General features: G+C 38.5%; 1 protein-coding gene and 1 long non-coding RNA gene across 2 annotated transcripts; one reads left to right on the top strand and one right to left on the bottom strand.

Annotated features, from left to right (window-relative positions):
* The first annotated feature begins 133 nt into the window (after positions 1-133).
* pou2f3 (POU class 2 homeobox 3) lies at positions 134-18,592 on the top strand. The gene is made up of 13 exons (XM_030438863.1): positions 134-269; positions 571-627; positions 6,562-6,590; positions 8,750-8,851; positions 10,602-10,707; positions 11,558-11,646; positions 12,614-12,790; positions 13,851-13,992; positions 15,089-15,222; positions 15,540-15,704; positions 16,707-16,749; positions 16,929-17,043; positions 17,844-18,592. The coding sequence occupies exons 2-13, from the start codon at positions 579-581 to the stop codon at positions 17,884-17,886; spliced, it is 1,194 nt and encodes a 397-aa protein (XP_030294723.1). The 5' UTR covers positions 134-269; positions 571-578; the 3' UTR covers positions 17,887-18,592.
* LOC115594663 (uncharacterized) lies at positions 8,730-13,083 on the bottom strand. Its single transcript, XR_003986542.1, has 3 exons — positions 12,965-13,083; positions 10,610-10,763; positions 8,730-8,842 (listed from the first exon to the last, which is right to left on the bottom strand). It is a non-coding gene; the product is annotated as an uncharacterized LOC115594663 (long non-coding RNA).
* Positions 18,593-19,543: the final 951 nt, after the last annotated feature.

The following is a 19,543-nucleotide window of genomic DNA, read 5'->3' as shown; positions in this document are numbered from 1 at the left end:
CCCACACACACACGCAGTAATTTGCAGTAACCCCATTGTTGTTTTATGCAAACAGTCTGAAGCTGGATAGGACACTCTGAGGCATATGCAAATAAGCCTATAAGGCAGCGCAGGGTGTACTGCAGAGGTGAACGTTTCTCCACTTAGGAAAATGCTGATGAGCTGCCGTGGATTTCCAAAACTTTTTATCCCAATACTTGTAGCTTCATTTTGAATAATCAGATAGACGGACGTCAGCTGGAGCAACACAACCGGTTAGTCTGTCTGAGGTGAGTCACTCCTCCTTTACTGGATAACCAATGGGTTTTTAAGATCTTCACTATTTAATAAGAGTTAATATGAGGTGTGGTGACTTCACATGGAGATGACTGTGATAAGGCTTTATGTCTGTCGTCCCCATGAATATTACTGCTAGTTCTCACACAGGTGAGCGTACAGCTTGTGCGGTGCTGTGGAGGGGAGGGCGCATTAGAATAAACTCAAGATCATTTTCCTGGGTGGCCTGAGTGCTTCACTGTCCTGGTTAAAGTTACAATCCTGTAGGAAAATCAGCTGTATTTATCATTACAGATATTAAGATGAGCACAGACACGGTGGAGCAGTCGGAGGCTCAGGCTGACCAGGCAGGTAAGGATATTTTCACGCTGCTCATGGTGCACATAAACACAGGTGAATCCTGTCAACACACAGAGGTGACTCAGGAAAGATTGCTCTGTTTATTCTGTCGCTGTTGGACTTCCACAGAAAGTGTGTTTATTGTCTGCACACCTGAAGAATGTCAATAAGTTTGTTCTCTTATTTCAGAGTCTGATTTTTCGTCTTTTTTTTAGTGCATTACAGGAAGTTTGCTTGTGTTTTAATGAGTAATATTCTCTTACATACTATAGTCTTAATCACCTTGACAGGATATTAATTGAATTTAAGGTGGCAAACATTTCTTCAAAACACTTTCAATGTCTAATTCTACTGGTACTTTGGTCACTGCTCAGTGAAATTTGCAGCAGCTATTTACATCTGGTTTTTAGGATTTTTTATTTATTTTTTTACTGTATTCAAGTAAAACAGCTTTATCAAACTTCAACATACAGAAGATATTAACCAACAAATTGTTCCCAACTTGGTGCCTGTCAGTGGTAAAAATAGAAGCCAAACAAGAAGCGTTTTGATCTGCTCCTGTTTCGTATAGGGAGCCGTGTGTGTGTATGTGTGTGTATGTGTGTGTGTGTGTGTGTAGTGGCAGTTGGTTGCTATACCAGGATGCACCTGAGGCTGTTTGCAGAGAAAGGCTGGCTGCTATCTGGGGGCTGAGGACGACAACAGGCCACAAAACAAAAACCAGGAACCAGCAAAACAGAAAAAGTGGAACTTTTTGTAGACAATGGTTGTGTGAGGGAAGTGAATGGCTCTGTTTCATGAAAGTGCTAAATTAAACTATCTGTCAGAGTATCAGTATAGTGACAGGTGCCGCAGATGCACTTTTTTCTGGAACGCTGAGTCTAATTTTGTATTAATCGTAGTTGAACCAGGCTAAATCACATCTGGTTTTGTTTTCTCACTGATGTCTCATAGCATCTCTACATGAGGATACTTTTGGTTTTGTTTGTCCAGGATTTGATAGTTCTGTCTCTAACATGTATGCCTCCCCTCTAATACAATGGAGTGGAATGCAACACTGTCTGTGTTGCTCTCAGCATCAAAAAACTACATTAAAATAATCAACAGAAATGTGTCTTTTTGATAAAATGTCGAAGTTACTCTGTACAGTAGTGCATTGCTGCCACGCCAGAAAAAGAAAAAGAGATTAGTATCACGTCATAAAATGAAAAAGTTATTGTTATAGTTTATTGTTATAACAGGATGTTTTTCACAGTATAACAAGACTTTTTCATGTTGCATTATACAAACTATTTTACCAGAAACTTTTCTTGTTATAACAATGTACTATTTATGTTATTACAATGTGAAACTGTTTTTTTTTAAGTATTGTTATACCATAAATGTTACATATTAGTGAGAATATCATGTTATGATGAGAGATGTTTTATGTTATAACAATAATCAAGTTAAATGTGAAACATTTCACTTTATAACAACATAAATAGAAAAAGTTATGACAAGAAAAGTTCCTTGTACAAAGCAATATAAGTGTTGCTAATATAATAGTAAAAATATTTTACACAAGACACTTCGTGTAACAGCGAGATAATATGTGAACATATTTTGTTCTAATGTTTTATAAGAATAAATTACTATGTCATAATGTTTTATGTTTTAATGTGTTGTTGTTACACATTATAACATGATTATATAGTGCGAAAATGTCTCGTTATAATGTGAAACGTTTTCTGTTAAAACAAGATAAATAGTATAATGTAAGGACAAGTAAGGTTTTTTGTTGTACCATAATACGTTTTTATCCTGTTATATGACAATATCTTCTTATAACCAAAAACTCTTCATGTTGTGACAGGACACTGATCCATTTTTTTCTTCTTCTGGTGTGGCAGCAATAAGTTTGTGTAGCTTCACAGTTTTTATTGGAACCTTTTAAAGAAACTGTTTAAAAAATTGGTGACACATGTTTGACCATGCAAACAAGAGACATGTCAGCTGAAGAAATGAATTGACTGCTGAATCTTTTAAATGTCATATTACATTCGTGAAGCTGGACAAAATGAAACAAATAAAACAAAACTGTCTGCATAGAGAGATATTATAAGAGGCAGGTGAGAGAAAATATTTTTTTTGTAATTTGGATGGACTAACCCTTTAACTCTACAACCATCAAAGTGTTTTGAAATCGCGTCAAATACAGCAGATTGGAGGAGTAACGTTTTGAACCTGCAGTGTTCATGTTGAATCTGTACCAACACCTTGTTGAGTGGTTTTCACTGGTTTTCAGAGTGGATGGTGATCTTAAATGTCAGACACCAGAGTAAAGGGGACGCACTTTATTATGGTCAGGGCAAATCATGAATAATGTTAATAATAATAGGACATCTAGTCTCATGCTTTCTTTCACTAACTTTAACAAACCGCTGTGAAAATAACTATGAAAAATGGATTATGTTTTACACGCTTTGAGCAAATACTGTAGAGGAAACAACAGTTTGGGGTTTTTTTGCCACCTTGCAGATAAGTCTAAAACATTTAGATTCAATTTCAAGTTTATGTTTGTTGTCAAGTCTTTGTGTATTTGCATACATAAAAAAAAAAATAAAAAATTAAATGCTCTTCCCCCCAGCCAATAGCAGTTAGGGAGGCAGGAAGTCAGTCAAAATTGGGGGTTCCGGGGGTCAGTCCTTATAATGAGTCATTGGAAATGGATCACAACGTTCATGTTTTTTTGTATCAATTTGATTAACAAATAATATTCAACAATTTGAGAATGCTCTACACGACAGCAGGCGGCAAACACCGACATTTTATAGGTCAAAGCAAGGAGATGAAGAGAGAGAGAGAGAAATTCCCCAGTTATAACATATGTTATAGCCTTGTTTTAGGTGGTGCTGCTGCCCCCTCAGCACCCCTAGTTCCTGCATCCATGGTAGCAGCCCATAGTTAAATCACAATGTTGATAAAAAACACATTCAGATGGCAAAATGTATTCACTGTTGCACATTCTTGGTATTTAAACTTTATTTGTAGGAGGTAGGATTACCTTGCGGGATTTCTAAAAATAAAATGAAGATGCTCCACTTCTCTGTAAAAACCTGTCACTGAATTCACATTTTAATTTTTTTTTGTAGCTTTATGCATGTTTTTTAAATTAGCTTGAGAATCAAAAGAGTTCAGTTACACCCAAACTTGAGTACCTCTTTAAAACAGTTTTAACAAAAAAAGAACATCAAAACCTTCATTAACAGCAGATTAAGTACATGACTGTTGTATTAGTTTTAGTGAGAGGTGTCTAATAAATTAGCACTTAATCATTTTCCTCAGACGGTCTTGTGTCATGATGATCTGTTTATGACTTCAGCTCTTTTTCTGTTAAAGGGGCACTATGTAGTTTTGTAGAAGAAATTCAAACTCAGAATTGTAATTTCTAAAATATTAATGAGTTAATAATAAAAACACAGAAATATATATCTTTTTTCCATAACTGAATAATCAAGCCATTTTAAATAACGCCTTGTATGCAGGATTTAATTATGTTGTGTGTTCAAGCTAGAAAAGTGACAAAAACGAAGTATGCCCAAAGAAGTCATTATGTGTATGAAGTCTGCTGGACATTTCAGGTTGCTGTTGATGTACACCGGAGGAGGTAAACTACTAAACCTAAAGGTAGAATCAGTAGGATTTGTCCATGCTGTTCGTGAACGCACCACAAAGATAGATGATTGTTGAGTCTCATTCCCAGCAGTCAAATACTGACATTTTGGGTTGGTAAACCCCCCAAGCCAGCAAACTGAGAGAGTAATAAAATTCGGGCAGAGGGCTGCAGGGTTCCTGCAGATACGAGACACTAACATGCCTTTTCTCACAATTCTCAGTCTGTTGCTGTATTGTTATGTCTTTTGTGTGATTTCGTCTCACCACGTCTGCCCTGCATGATGCAGCGAGTGAGGGAGCAATGCATTCAAACAGAAGTAGCAATCCTGTTTTAAACAAATTTAACGAGTAGAAAGTACAGATATTTGTGTTCAAATGTTAGAATGTTCTAACACCAGCATTAGGGTGTAGGATTGATCTACAGCTTCTGTGACTGAGTTTATACTGCAGAAATATGATATCCAGCCCTGAAGACAAACTTAAGTCAAAGAGATTGTTGTGCCAAAGGGTTGAGATCACTTCACTTCACCGCAGAGATGAATGTTTTTGACCTCTTACTCATTTCAAACACAGATTGCCTTATTATAATAATTTGCTGGAACTGATCTTGTTTGTCTTGTTTTCTTGCCTATATTTTAATTGTTAAACATGATCAATTAATTTCAAACATGGTCGACATGAATAAAAACTTGTTCCTAGTTTACAATAATTCAAGAGGAATCTATCAATTTTTTGGACTAACAGATGGAGCAGAGGATAGAACAGCCGGCTAAAGTGAAAACATTTTGACTGACTTTTGTGCAACCGTGTATGTGTGTGTGTGTGTGTGTGTGTGCAGATGCAGTTCTAGCAGGCTTCCTGTGCTCTGAGCTGATTTGCATGTCTTGGTCATTTCCATACTGGAAGTTTGGCCGTGAAGCTGGTTGTGCTGGGGGGCAGTGACATAGTTGGTTGGAGCGGGGGAGTGTGTGTGTGTGTATATATGTGTGTGTGTGTGTGTGTGTGTGTGTGTGTGTACGTGTGTGTGTGTGTGTGTGTGTGTGTGTGGAGGGGGTTTATAGGTATATTTGCATTGAGTGTCTCCAGCAGCTCACTGCCTCTCTCTCTCTTTTTTTTGTCTCTCTCTTTCTCTCACACACACGCACACGCACACGCACACACACACACACACACACACACACACACACACACACACACACTTGCAAAGGCCCCATTTGAAATTCAAATGATGGGAGCTTATCGAGCACACCTTTGAACTCTGCTGCTCTATCAGCCCATCCTCTCCACATACAACAACACTGAATGATGAAAACGTCAGGAGGAAAACTCACTTCTTGAAAAGACTTTTACATAGATTCCTATTTTATTTTTTTCTAAATCTGTACATAACTGTGGGTAGGATCACTGTAATTTATTCTCAGTACGTAGCAGTAACTAATCACATATACTAAAATTACTGGAATTAAGTCATTTCTTATGCTACCCAAGTATGCATTACAACATGTAATCCACTTAGTTACTTTTTAAGAATGTAATTGAGCACTGAATACTTGAGTAGTATCAGTTGAATGTTGAATGTATTTTTCATATTACGTTACGGTCCCAGTTTGTATCAATAATATTAATTAATAATATAATATCTTTTTGTATTTCTTCATGTTCACGATATGAATTTGACAAAATAAAACAATATCTATATTAACAAATGGTACATTTATGGTTAATGAATAAACACATTTGACTGTACACAAACAATAAAATGCTCTATAAACCATTTATCATATAATTGTATAGGTTTATAAACATCATCTACAACTTTACAATAAACAATTACATGATAAATGGTTTACAAGGCATTTAACTTGTTAACAGCCAACTAAAAACTGCCTGCAGTCTGCATTTTATTCTGATGTTACATGTTTCATATCCATCTTTAACCATTTAGCTTAGCTCCATGTCAGAGACAGTGTCTTCCTGTAATGTGTTTATCTTCAAATGCTGCTCAGCAAACTGCTTGGAATGTCTGTTTTTCTGTAATATTTTTCTCTGTTTGATTTGATTTGTCTGGACTAACATGTATGGGTCCAATTTGGAAATGTTGTGATTGTAGCCGTAAAGCAAGTATGATTAAGTGGTGAAATAATAGTTTAAAGAAAGAACTGATTGCAAATCAGGTGTCACATGTTCACATGTAGCCAACATTGAAAGCTAATAGACTTAATATAATCTGTATATGATTTGATTTGTCATTTCAAAAATCTGAATCTCTCTCTCTCATCTGACATTCAGAGCAAAATGGGATTGACTTCAACAGACAAGTGAGTAACAGATTTTTATTAACTTACTGAACTTTTATGAATGAGGCCTCTGTCATCAGGAAGATCCCGATTGTTTTGTTTAACGTGTAGTAACCAGTATCCGTTTCCTGTTTGTCTGTTTCCTGCATGTACAGACATAGTCTGTTTGTAAGCTGCAGAGCTGGTGAAACTGATGTCATGCAACATTTTCATAATGTCTTTTCAGGGCAAACATTCATCATGATGATCATAGATGTGTAGCATCTATTTAAGCATTTTTCCCTTTTGGAGTGAGTGAAACTGCCAGCAACTGTTGACCAAACCACAAGGATCCTGTTACCAGAATAGAAGTCTTATTGATTTGACATTTAAATGATAAATCTGGCGCTCTATGTTGTAGTTATTGTCAACAATTTTTATGAAAACACCAAAACCAACATTTTTCTTTCTAGGCTTTCTCATCTACTGTTTTAGAAGGGCTAAATTTGATTTTCTTACACTATGTCTGACCTCCTGTATGCTCATTAGTTTTCACAACTGAAAAAGAAATGTTATGTATACAAAAGTAAATGAAAAAAACAATGCACCTTTTGTATCAGACTTTCCTGAATTATTTCTGCTCCAACAGCCTAAAAATGTTTTAATGAAAAGAGAGTATTTCATTGCTTGGCAACAGACAGAACTAATGCATGGACCAATTATAGGGCCACATTCTGCCTACACACCAGCAGTTGAATAGGCCTGTTTTAGATCACTGACTGACTGAGGGCAAATCTTTGAAAAAAAACAATTAAAAAACCCCACCAATATCCGATTTATTTTTTAAAAATCACAGAAAATAGATGATCACTCCGTTTTTCAGTCAAACATAACATATACATGTAGAGCATTTGTCTAAGTTTATTTCCAGCAGTGGATGGATAACATTTGGTCCTTTTCATCTTGTGTCTCTTCAGTGGCAGAGCAACATGTACTGAGTCCCTGCTCCAGTTACAAGCAGTTAAACCAAACAGTGATGTTCGTTTCTCAGATTTATTCAGTTGAACAAAAATAAAGATATCCAGTTCATATTTCTTTGGTGAAAGTGAAAGTCACCCATAGGTACAGTACTTAACGATAACTCTTAAAGCATCTGATTTTAAATATACCTCAGTATAAAAAGTAATTTTCGGGCAATAAATGTACTTAAAGCAACATTATGTAACTTTTTTTTAACCTTAAAATAACAGCTTCAAAATTACTGAAAGTATTTGAAGGGTCATCATGAGGTGAATGATGTCTCTATCTCAGCCACTCTGCACCCCCCATCACTTCTCTGCACTATGTAACTTCGGTGAGAGGGTAGGATCACAGCAGTACATACATGTTTACTCCAACATACAGGTTTTCAACGCAAAACATTGTTATGACGTAATGAGTTTTGTTTGTAGTTAGCACCGACATTATGTCTGACATAACAGTGGCATAGCACTTAGAAATTGTGGGTGTGCGCAAAATCACATAAAATGGCAATTTCTACAACTCGAGTTCTCAAAAAATGTTGAGTGAAAAGCACAATTTCCACAAAAACAATTTCCGCTGGAACATACATATCCTGAAGCCTCCTGCAGTCAATGATACTGAATCTTTTCCCAGGATACAAGTTTCAACTGACTTTTTGACGGCTAACATCCTCAGGATAAATTACCTGCTCTCCCACAGTTGTCAACAAAGACTGCCATCTCTGTAGGAACAATGTAAATACATTGCAGCTATTTGAATTACCTCTCCAAACACTGTTTTTGGAATTGGAGTCTTTTCTTTAAGTGGTTTCAGGAAGTGACATGGCTTTCAGGGGTTAGGGGTTGGTGTGTGAGGTGGGGGAAGATATTTGAATACTGGCTCGCACAAGGGGAGGGAGACAGTCTATCACTCTTTGTATCATGTTTAGTCACCAAACTGGTCCTGGAGTGAGTCAGTCTGTGTGTGCGTGTGTGTGTGTGTGTGTGTGTGTGTGTGTGTGTTAGCAGTGTCTCTCCACAGTACACAGTCAAACACACGTAAGCATCAACTCGTTTAACCCTTAGATCATGCACACATAATGTTTCCTGTCCTTTCAGCTCTACAAAACTGATCCTCTTTTATTATTTGATGGATTCTTAATAATGCTGAGTTAACACAGTCATGTTGTGCTCTCTTAGATAAAGACAGAGGATCTCCACGACTCGCCTCATTCAGGCTCCTCACTGAAGACATGTCACCTGACGCAGAGCTCTCCGATGTCTGGAGGTCAGCTGACAGGGGTAAGACAGACAGTCAAGAACTGATGGGAAATGTAGGATCCAGCGTTTTTGGAGTTTTACCAACACCCAAGTTAGAGCACCAGGCTTTGAAGCCATTGAATTCGACAAAAAACATTGTGTAATTACATCGTCACGTGATGCACTGCAGCTCAAACAGATATGAAATTACTTTTTCCCAAAGGATGGATACATTTTTTGGAGTATCACAACACCCCTGAAATTATTTAGAATTTTTTAAGTAGATTTTGAATCGTCAGAGTCTGAGCAATTCGGGCCAATAAAAGTGGTAAAAGTTAGAAGAGCCCCATGATTAAATTATTTTATACCCATCAGGGTTCTCCCCAGAAATTTTCAGTATAGTGGTGCTGTTTTCAAATTTCACCGTCAGCGACACGCAACTCCGCATAGCTGACGGTATATTTTGGGTTTCATTTGGGTTTCATTGAATAAAAACATGGTCAGCTCTCAGGCAGATCCAGTAAATGTTTGCATACCAAAATTGTTCTGAAATTTTCAGAACAATTTTTTCAAAGTTGCAAATATCAAAAAAATTAGCAAAGATGACCAACAAAATGAGAAATCATACTCGTAATGTTATGTCAACTTAGCATACTAACCAGCTAGCAGTGAAAACACCAACCCTCCCCCTGTCCTCTGAGCTCCCAGCCCAGGCAGAGTCAGCTAAGAGGGCTGTGCCTAATGGGGCTAGCTAGCTAACAGTAGCTACTGTTAGCAGCAGTTAACAGTCACTCTGGTATCATATGCCGATAATATGAATCGGACAGGTGGCTAACTCTCACGCATTACACCTTTAATTATGATTTTTCAGGTATGCTTCTTTGCAAAACAACAGTTCACCTGACACATACAGGTCGTTCGGGAACTGCTCGGCTCTGTACTGAGGGGTTAAGTTTTTTCGCCGACGAAGACAGAGCTGTGGGAAGCCGCTTCGCCATGCTTACATTGTTTTGACGGGGGAGTTCAGTCTGTGGAGGGGACTTGTTGTTCCACCCAGTTTTGCTTCCTCCCATGCAGTTTTCCCCAGACATACGTTGCTCTTCCACAATAAAACAGCATTTCAGTGAAATTATGTCAAATTCTGCGTTAAACAATAGATTCCGTTTTCATCGGCCAATTCTGTGAAATCGTCCTCGATTCCATGATCGCGGAAATCATAGGGCCCTATAGATTTGAGCAAAATCATCAGGATTTGAGCAAAATCATCGGGGGAAAGTAGGAAATAAAAACCTTAATTTGAAAATGAGTATAGTGGCGCTGAGCTAGCAGTATAGCGGCGCAGCGCCGTTATTCCACAGTCTGGGGAGAACCCTGCCCATTCAAGTTAGCCGGGTGCTAAACCGGAAGTTAGCCGGGGCGTGGAGCTTTTTTGGCTTCAACATGCCACTGAGCAGCTTTCATAGGAAAAATGGGGCTCCTCCTCCAACACTGTGTCCAGATTTAATATAACTTCCTCGGTTTGACTCTTTTTAGGAATTTACATAGAAGATGTCTAGGCCTCAGCTGCATTCATTTTGCCATTTAAAAAAAACTTAACACATAGCTGCCATGAAATCACTGGTGATACACTGAACCAAAGAATCCTGTACATTGTTGGTCATTGTAACTACTATACAGAGTAAGACTTCATGATTTCCAAGACCGTCATCAAAATTAGTTATTGAACAAATGTAGAGTAAGATTTTGTTGAAATAAGGCTAATTTTGTTGTTTATATTGTGTTTGTGCTCCAGGAGCTCACCTCTCTCCACCCCATGCAGCAGCTGGTTCTGATGCCACCATCTCACCTGTCATCTCCGTCCTCCTTCCTGCTCTCCCAGAGCCCCACCAGCCACCAAGGTCTTTAAAAACTTCCACTTTGATGACACAGTATGGCAACACAGCTGGGTCAGGGCCTGAATTAGACAGGAAACAAGGAATTACTTCTTATTGTCTGACTTAAGGCTCAAATCATGAATTTAAGAAAACATTTCTGCTTTCCTTCAAGGAAGTCTGACATTTTAGAAATATGCTTAACCAGATTTCTTGCACAGGCATGCTAACAAAGCATAATTTATTAGCGCTTATGTGTTGTCTGTAGGAAATAGTCCAACATCTTGAAAAGCAAGTACCTATTTTCTTTCTTTCCAAGATTTAGATGAGATAATTCACATTGCATGTCTGTGCCTTAAATACAGAGCTGGAGTCAGGACAGGGGCGGTTCTAAGGGGGGGGCCAACAGGGGCCAGTGCCCCCGTAACTCTGAGTCTGGACCCCCTGTGGCACCCCCTGACAGGGAGTCTGCATTAATAAAACAATGACAGATTTCTTGCAATGATTTTGTTCTGAAGGGAAAGGCAGAAATAAAATGTCTCAGCAGTTTACTACCAAATCAAAATTGCTGAAATTGTAAACACTGCTTTATCTGAATGAGGGATTTATCCTTTTTTCCGGGTTTATGTGCCCCCTAACAAAAAAGCCAGCCCCAACCTGGCCCCCCTATTAAAACTGGTCTAGAACCGCCACTGAGTCAGGACTTGGTTAGCCTAGCTTAGCATCAGTACTGACAGCAGAGGGCAGCAACTAGTCCACTGGAGGGAAGACACAAGAATTTGTAATTTTAGGAGGAGTAACTTGCTGGAGCAATTTCTTGAGACGCAGCAGAAGTATCTCGGCTAATCGATCAAAAACCTTGTGTTTTCCTCTGCAGCCCTTCTGCAGCAGAACCTGCTGTCCCTTCCGGGCCAGAGTCAGGCTAATCTCCTTCAGCATCAACCTGGACTCGCTCTGACTCCACAGGTAAACCCATAACACCACAAAGTATCGTGCATCAAGAATCAAAGGAGCTTGACAAATTTAAACCATTGTTTTGGTTTTATACTGATCAGCTGTGCTAGCACAAAAGGCAGACAGACAAAGCAGCGGTTATGATAGCAGCTAAAGAGCCAGATATTTTTGTTAGGAGTTGGTGGAGACCAAAAACAGAGATAAAGGCAGTGCTGCTATTGGTCATACATGAATGATAACGTTGCTCCATAATTGCTGAATGTGTAAATGATCAAATAACTGTTTGCTAACATGTGTCAGTGTTGTATTTACAGCTTCTGTTTCAGTGACCATAACAACATTTAATTCAGGTTCAAATGTACATTCATGGCTAACTGTTGGGCATAAAGGAACACTAAAGAACTAGTACTACTAGAAAAGGTAGCTCTACATGAAATGGTGCTAACTTACCATACCAAGCTTTCATACTATGATACAAAGGTACAATTCTGCTTTTTTGTGCACATGCAGCAAGCTTATTGAAGGCTAAGTAGTGAGACTGAATCACTACTGGCCAGGATAGAAACAAGTGTGTCACAAGTTCATAGAAGCACACAGTGGCGGTTCTAGCTTGCATGACGTCCTGGGCGATATCTTGCCCATATGAGGAACCACCCCTGGCAGCACAGGCTGTGATGATAAAGACTGAGCTGTAGCACAACACTTACACTAACAGGACAATTAAAGACTGAACCAAAGAGCCAAATACCAGATCTGAATTTGTGAACACGTGCTAAAGTGGCTAACAATGTCAGTAGAGTCCAAAAGCTCTGGATAGCAGCTGAAAGCAAAAATCTGAACACCGTAAGTCAACTTAATGTATAGTCTTGTAGAAACTATATTAGAGTGATTGTTGACCTTAAAAACCTGTGGGGGAGTTGCCTATTTAACATCACCTGGAAAGCATAAATGTTCTATCTGTTATGTTTCCCTGATTCAGGGGATGAGTCGCTCTGGTCTGGCAGCATCGTCAGTGGAGAACCACATGGACATGTCCCACCTGCAGATGCCTAAGCACATGTCGGTACCACCACAAGAAGAACCCAGTGATCTGGAGGAACTGGAGCAGTTCGCCAAAGCATTCAAACAAAGACGCATCAAACTGGGCTTCACCCAGGTAGATAAGAGATACAACCAGGGTGGGAATTTTACGGCGGCCACGGCCGAAGCCCCTCGATACCCCGTGAAAAAAAATCATCGTACGGCCACAGTGGCCTTTGTGCCCCTAGCCCGGTCAGCGTACTGGGCTTGCCTTGAATTACAGCCACCCAAGTGCACAGTAGTCACTCACAGTAACTTCATTGTGTTCGCGGTTTCGCGCAGGTGGAGCCTCATCATCACGATGACCTCACGTGAAAGCCTCTCAAACAGCAGCAGCGTCTCAAAACAGAAGAACGAAACTTACAGCACAGCGAGCGAGCGCAGCCGGTTTTGATATGATACGTAACTGACTTATGTGGTAGGATTTAGTTCGGTAAAATGGAAATATATTCACAGATTCGAACTTCCCGGATCAATAACTCATAAGCGAAACATTGTTTAAACACAAACGACGACTCGTTCCTGCCGTAGTAAGGTAGACAACGAGCTACAACCGTATTTTCATCAAAACGAGCTCCTCCGGGCTGGACATTAACGTTGGTCTCTATGGTCAGCCGTCTGTGAGACGGCAGGGACCGTCTACAAAGTGCAACACCGAAAAGAGATACTACAAAAAATATCATGTGGCCTTGGTGCCCCTAAAAAAAGGTCACTAAAAAGTGAAGGCCAAATGGCCTTTCCCCTAAAATGACGAAAATTCCACCCTGGATACAACCCTCTGTGTCTTCCTTTAAAGGCCCCAAAAACGTGTTTTCTGTACTATAAGCAATATAGTATTTTATGAATACATTGTTTTCTGCCAAAGTAAAAAAAAGTTACAATTTTACTGACATATATTTGGTTTTGCACTTTCTTAAAATATCATCATATTCTGTAAAGATTCTGCACATTCTGTTTGCATTAGGTTTTCCAAAAGCTGTCTACATATTTGTGGTGACATTATAATTTAATAGCAAATATTTATTTAGGGTTCTTTGTGCATGACTGTTCATTTTTGTTCTTGGAAACAGAAGTTCAGAAAACCTTTATCTACACTTCTGCACTTATATTGTTAATTTGTTTTTGTGCTCTCACAGGGAGACGTGGGCCTCGCGATGGGAAAACTTTACGGGAATGATTTCAGTCAGACCACGATCTCTCGCTTCGAGGCTCTCAACCTCAGCTTCAAAAACATGTGCAAGCTCAAACCTCTGCTGGAGAAATGGCTGAGTGATGCAGGTACAACACAGTCACCACCATTTCTTTTTAATCATAGTACCAATAATTATTCTGGCTTGATATGAAAAAAAGCAGCTAGAAAACATGCAGAGCAAATCCAAAATTCAATAAAGAAGTTTCTTTTGGGAGGTTTAACTGAATTATTTTCCACAATTTAATCCTAAATCTGCAAGAATATCTTGGTTAAAGTCCAGACATTGTATTGACTTTCAGTATTATCAATTATTGGGAGTGCATTGTAAGATGTAAATAATAACACTGGTGTATGTATCAGTGCATATCTCCTTTATCCATTGCCATCAGTCTTACCAGCTACAATGCTGGCAAGTTTTGCAGAATCAGGGGAACATTCTGGAAACGCATGATAGTTGATGTGTTAGAAAGGGTCAAGTGTGTAGAATTTAGAGGGAAGTTTTGGCATATATTACATGTAATATAATATAATAATTATGTTTTTTTTGTTTGCCAGAAACTATGAATTGTTGTGTTTCCAGTACCTTAGAATGAGCCTTTCATACACACCTGGCTGCCAAGTTTCTACAGTATCCCAGAATGGACAAACCAAACACTGACCTGAAAGAGGTCCTTTTGAGATTATAGCAATATTCATAATCAAATCAGTTTTATTCATATAGCCCAAAATCACAGTCACAGTGCCTCTGTCAAAATCTTCTGTCCTTAGACTCTCAATTTAAGTGTGGAAAAACAAAGGAATTTACTTTTAACAGAGGAAAAATTAATTATATAAAATGAGAAGAATGTGGAGTCAGAAGGAGGACTGAGCAGGTCGAGGCATCACCAAGTAGTGCCCAAGCGACACGGCCTCCACTCCACCCTGGTGACCTGCAAGAGGACAGTCCACACAAGATAATTAGAAAAAATACAAAATTAGAAAAACCCTATCAGAATATAAAAGACAAAAACTTTTTAGAAGGACAGATATGCCTAAGTCTAAAAAGAAAAACACCTGTGTGCATAGATTTCTGTGTTAAGACCACAAAAATGTGTTGAGTACTAATTCTGCTCCTACTTGAACATTTTTATTGCTGTTCTGAAGAGATGATAAATATACATGTTGTATTTGTTTTCACATTAGAGAACTCACCTTCTGACTCAATAACCAACCCTACCTCTCTGCCGCCCATGATTGAGGGCTACGGTCGCAAACGGAAAAAGAGGACAAGCATTGAAACGAACATCAAGCTGACGCTGGAGAAACGTTTCCTTGACGTGAGTTCAAGATTGAATCCATATTTAATACGTTTTTATAATAAGCCTAGTCGGCTGTCTAAATTAAAGAGGAAAAGTTGTTTCGCATTATGCATTCATGTCTGCTTAATTCTGAAGAGAAACATGAAAAATAAGTTCTCATATATAAATGATATTATATTTCTGACTGTTTTACAACTGCCTTTAGATATTCTCACTCATTAGTTAAAACTATTCATAATATAAAGTTCAGATTTTTCATGTTTCGAATAATATTATGTGATGCAGACATTACTTTAAAATGTCATCAACTGATGAACATTTTTGGGGCTTTTCAGAACCCCAAGCCCAACTCAGAGGAGATAACCCTGATCTCAGAACAGCTGGCCATGGAGAAGGAGGTTGTTCGAGTCTGGTTCTGTAATCGGCGTCAGAAGGAGAAGAGGATCTACTGCCCGGTGGCCGCTTTATCAGTCAAATCACACAGCTACAACTCCAGAATGGTTAGCTGTCTGAAACATTAATCTCGTGTTTACTTGGAACCATATAGGATTGAGATCAACACCCCTCTCGTATCAGTGTCTTGCGTGTGAAGCTGGAGTCATGATGTTGTTAGCCTAGCTTAGCATAAATACTGGAAGTGGGGGGAAACAGCTAGCCTGGCTTCGCCCGAGCTGGAAAAACACACCTGGCAACACCTCTAAATCTAATTAATAGTTTATCACTTTTGTTGACAAATGAAATGTTAAAAGATGTGGTTTTAGGAGGAGATATGTCACGGTACTTTTCCTGGAATTGGTACTTTTTGTCTGGCTACAGCAGAGGGTTGCCAGATATGATAAACAAATTGGCATTTTTACATTTCTTTTTGTGTACAGATTAAACAAAAAAGATAAAATATGTTAATAATTGAACTTTAGATGTGTTGGTAGTTGTATATGTGAACTTTGGACTGAACCAGTCTAGCCATAAGATAAAATAGGCCAACCACCATTGTCGGAGAGTAGCAGCAGTGCTCTATGCAACAGCACTCTTGTCGTGGTAGGATAGCTAATCTATAGTTTAGCTATTTTCAAAATCATTTCGTGTTTCCAGTGAGCTATTCTAGTAGTTTCCTTCCCCTTTCCTAAACTAAGTGGTAACATACCCAAAAACCTAATTTTGACATCCTGTGTGAGTGATAAAAAACGTTACTTCCAGGAGTTAGCATGAAACAGTACTTGACTTTATTGTGGTATGTTGCTGTAGTTCAGCTACTGGCGAACAGTAACTTCCCAATCTTTCAAAGTAGCTTCCCAAACACTATATTAATTATGCAGTATTGTGCTATTGCATTATTTTGCTCTTGTTAATCCTGTAATGTGAGATTTCACTGCTGACATTGATTGACCCACATTTTCTTAAGAGCACAATTGAAACCAGAAATAAGAAGTTCCTACAGGTATTTTCATAGGAAATGTCTGGTTGTAAATTACACATCTTTTCTCTTTTTCAAACTGTTTCAGCCCTCAGCATCCAGACCTTACAGCCCTCTGGCTTCAGGTGGAGGTAAATGCTGTCTCCTACACTCAGCTATTGACAATGAGCCTGTGCTGCATTCAAAATGACCCAAACACTTTGATTTGTCATCTTATTTTCCAGAGCTTATTTGTACATTGATCAAAAACATATCTTTAGTGCTATACGTGTCTGTATATGAGTTTATGATTTTTTCCTTTTCCTTCCAGTTTCATCAAACTCCTCTCCAAACAGTGGAAGCCGTGAAGCTTCTCCCAATGGTCTGTCAGCTGTCTCTGCCTCTTTAACCTCTCAGGTCAACCCGGCTTCTTATAGCTCACCAGGGTAAGAGATATTGACATCAACACTCCGGTGATCGCTTGCTCTCATTCCCTGTAAAGATGTCAGAACATGGAGTTGTGAGGAGCAGATTTCATGTGTTCTCTTTAAGATGTGTCGACAGATAATTTAAAGAAATGATGAATTTTTTGTAAATGGGCATATTTTCTTTCTTTGCACACAAGTCAGTAGAGTCTTTCCAGCTGACTTACTGTTAACTTTCCACACTCATGAGTGGGATAAAATAGGGGTCCATCCTCTCAACTTTGCAAATGTTATTGGACAAAATGGATTCAGGTCTGATAAAAAGAGTCAGTCCAGGCTCTTTGTGACCATTGTACAACTGCTCCTTTCCCAGTCATTGTGTATGGTGAAAATGCCAATCTGAGGAAAGAATCTTCTCTGTAGTCTGGTGGTATGGCAATATAACAGTTTCATTTGGTCATCTTTAGTCAAAAATGGAATCGAGAAAAAATGAAATTTGAAAGGAATAATTTATAATTTTACTTCTAAAGCTCACAAATAATACATGTTGTATCCCACATGTTTAATTCGTACAAAACAACAATTTGTGGTTTTAACATGGATTTTGTGCTGGACTGTTTCAGTGCTGTAATTCTTTTTTTTTTGAAAATGACAGTGATATAGATGTTTTTATCTAAATTCTCCATGAAACTAAAGAAGCATATTTACCAAATGTTTGGACTATTTCTTCAAACAAGCTGTTTTCTAAACATCTGATTGAATTCAAGTTTTCTGTCACATTTCTTTCTCTAAATTCATCATTCTGCACTGTTTTCTTTCAGGACCTGGTACCGCACATGGACTTCATCTGCATATCATCACTGAGAAACATGAACTGTATCATACGAAGCTTTTGAAGATTGTTTTTTTTTTTTTTTGGGAAAGGATGTATTCGGAAGATGTGACGCAGTAACACAATGTCCCTGTTGTGTCCAGGTTTCAACTACAGGCGAAAACCTTCGATGGACCCATAAAACCAAACAGCAGCACAAACAGAGCACTGTAACACACCACAATGCTGTTAACACTCAACAGCCTCAAGCTGTTTGACTTGTGTTCGTGTGACTCTTTACTCTGCGTACACCAGCTGCAAAGATGAAGAATACAGTTCAAAACACACACGACAGGTATCATTAACCCTGGTGGGAACGTTCAAGCCTCCATGTTTATGGTTTTAAGTCTCAAATAACCTGTTTGAATGTTGAAGGATTCAGATCCAGGTTCACTAAGCCAAGCTGTTCCTCTTTATACTGCGCTACAATGTTGTTACTATATGTTTTCGTGTTTATAATGTAGCTAGTGTTGTGTTAGTGTATGTGATGCAGTCGGATAAATTGCAAGCCTGTCTAAAAAAAATATGCAGTGGAAACAAACTGATTTTATAGAAGTTTCATCACACACGTTTATGAGTGGTGCAGAAGACCTTGTATTAAATCTTTTGTTTGAGAACAGCAGTGGCTTTTGATTTGGTTGTTTTAGTTCTTTCGAGGATAGATCTGTTGTATTAAAACGGAAGTCTTATTATTGTTAAGCGTTGTCCACATTACTTTTGTTTTTTGACAAAACATACACTAGTTGAGATCTGGAAACATCGGGGCATCGCAACAAAGAAAAAAATGACAAGAAAATAAACACATATGAGGCAACAGTTTATGCAACTACAGTGACCTCAAATGTCGCAAACAATCTGTTATTACACACGAAAGAAACTATAACTATGTTAAAGGGGGCTCTGTTTTACAATTTGTAGCAATTTACACGTATCAATGACTTCACCTGTTCATATGTGAGCACCACAACTTCGAAGTTCCACAGAGCTCAAAATTGAAGGTCTGTCTCCAAACAACAGTTAGGTCAATAATTTTATGATTCGCTTTTATTGTCACGTTCCTGTACAGTTTAATTGCAAGCACACCTACATGCTTCATGCTCCTGAGAGGCAGGAAGAAGCTTGCTACCTATGCCATTAAGTGTCCCCTGACACAATCACTTTCAAAAATGCACAATTTTTAACAGTAAAATTAATTTGAAATGTGTATTCTGTGTGAGTCCCCTCCTACCCCAGTATCTGAGTGCAAATGTCGTGAACACAAATCCCAGGTCTGTCATAATTTGTCTAACAGAAAAATTGTATCCTATACCCATGTCATGTATATAACACTGTGATCCTTGCCCTATTCAATCAAAATGATTTTGAAGCTGTTATTTTAAGGTGAAAGATTTATATAATGGTGCTTTGATGTCTATATAATGGGGTTGACACTGTAGAAAAAACATGAGGGCGAGGGATGCTCCCCCCTTTTCCTCACAGTGACCCCACAAATAAGTACTTTATCTGAGAATTCTGCTGCCAATTTTATGATTAATCTAAATGCAGCCTAATCTCCTAAATTGCTCCATTTCTATGGAGCTAGCTTTTATCCAAATCTCTTCTCCATGCAGGGGAGAGATTTTGGGTTTATTGTCTTACCCAAGAAGAGGA

The sequence above is a fragment of the Sparus aurata genome, chromosome 13 (genome assembly GCF_900880675.1).
Source record: "Sparus aurata chromosome 13, fSpaAur1.1, whole genome shotgun sequence".
Taxonomy (NCBI): domain Eukaryota; kingdom Metazoa; phylum Chordata; class Actinopteri; order Spariformes; family Sparidae; genus Sparus; species Sparus aurata.
Note: the sequence above shows the minus strand (reverse complement) of the source record. Positions and strands in the feature narration are given on the sequence as shown.

What these genes read in the sequence shown, in the direction of transcription:
- pou2f3 (XM_030438863.1), top strand. Translation starts at nt 579, where the DNA reads ATGAGCACAGACACGGTGGAGCAGTCGGAGGCTCAGGCTGACCAGGCA. An exon ending in GGATTGACTTCAACAGACAA is followed by an intron (nt 6,591 to 8,749) that starts GTGAGTAACAGA and finishes GTGCTCTCTTAG; the next exon opens with ATAAAGACAGAGGATCTCCA. An exon ending in GAAATGGCTGAGTGATGCAG is followed by an intron (nt 13,993 to 15,088) that starts GTACAACACAGT and finishes TTTTCACATTAG; the next exon opens with AGAACTCACCTTCTGACTCA.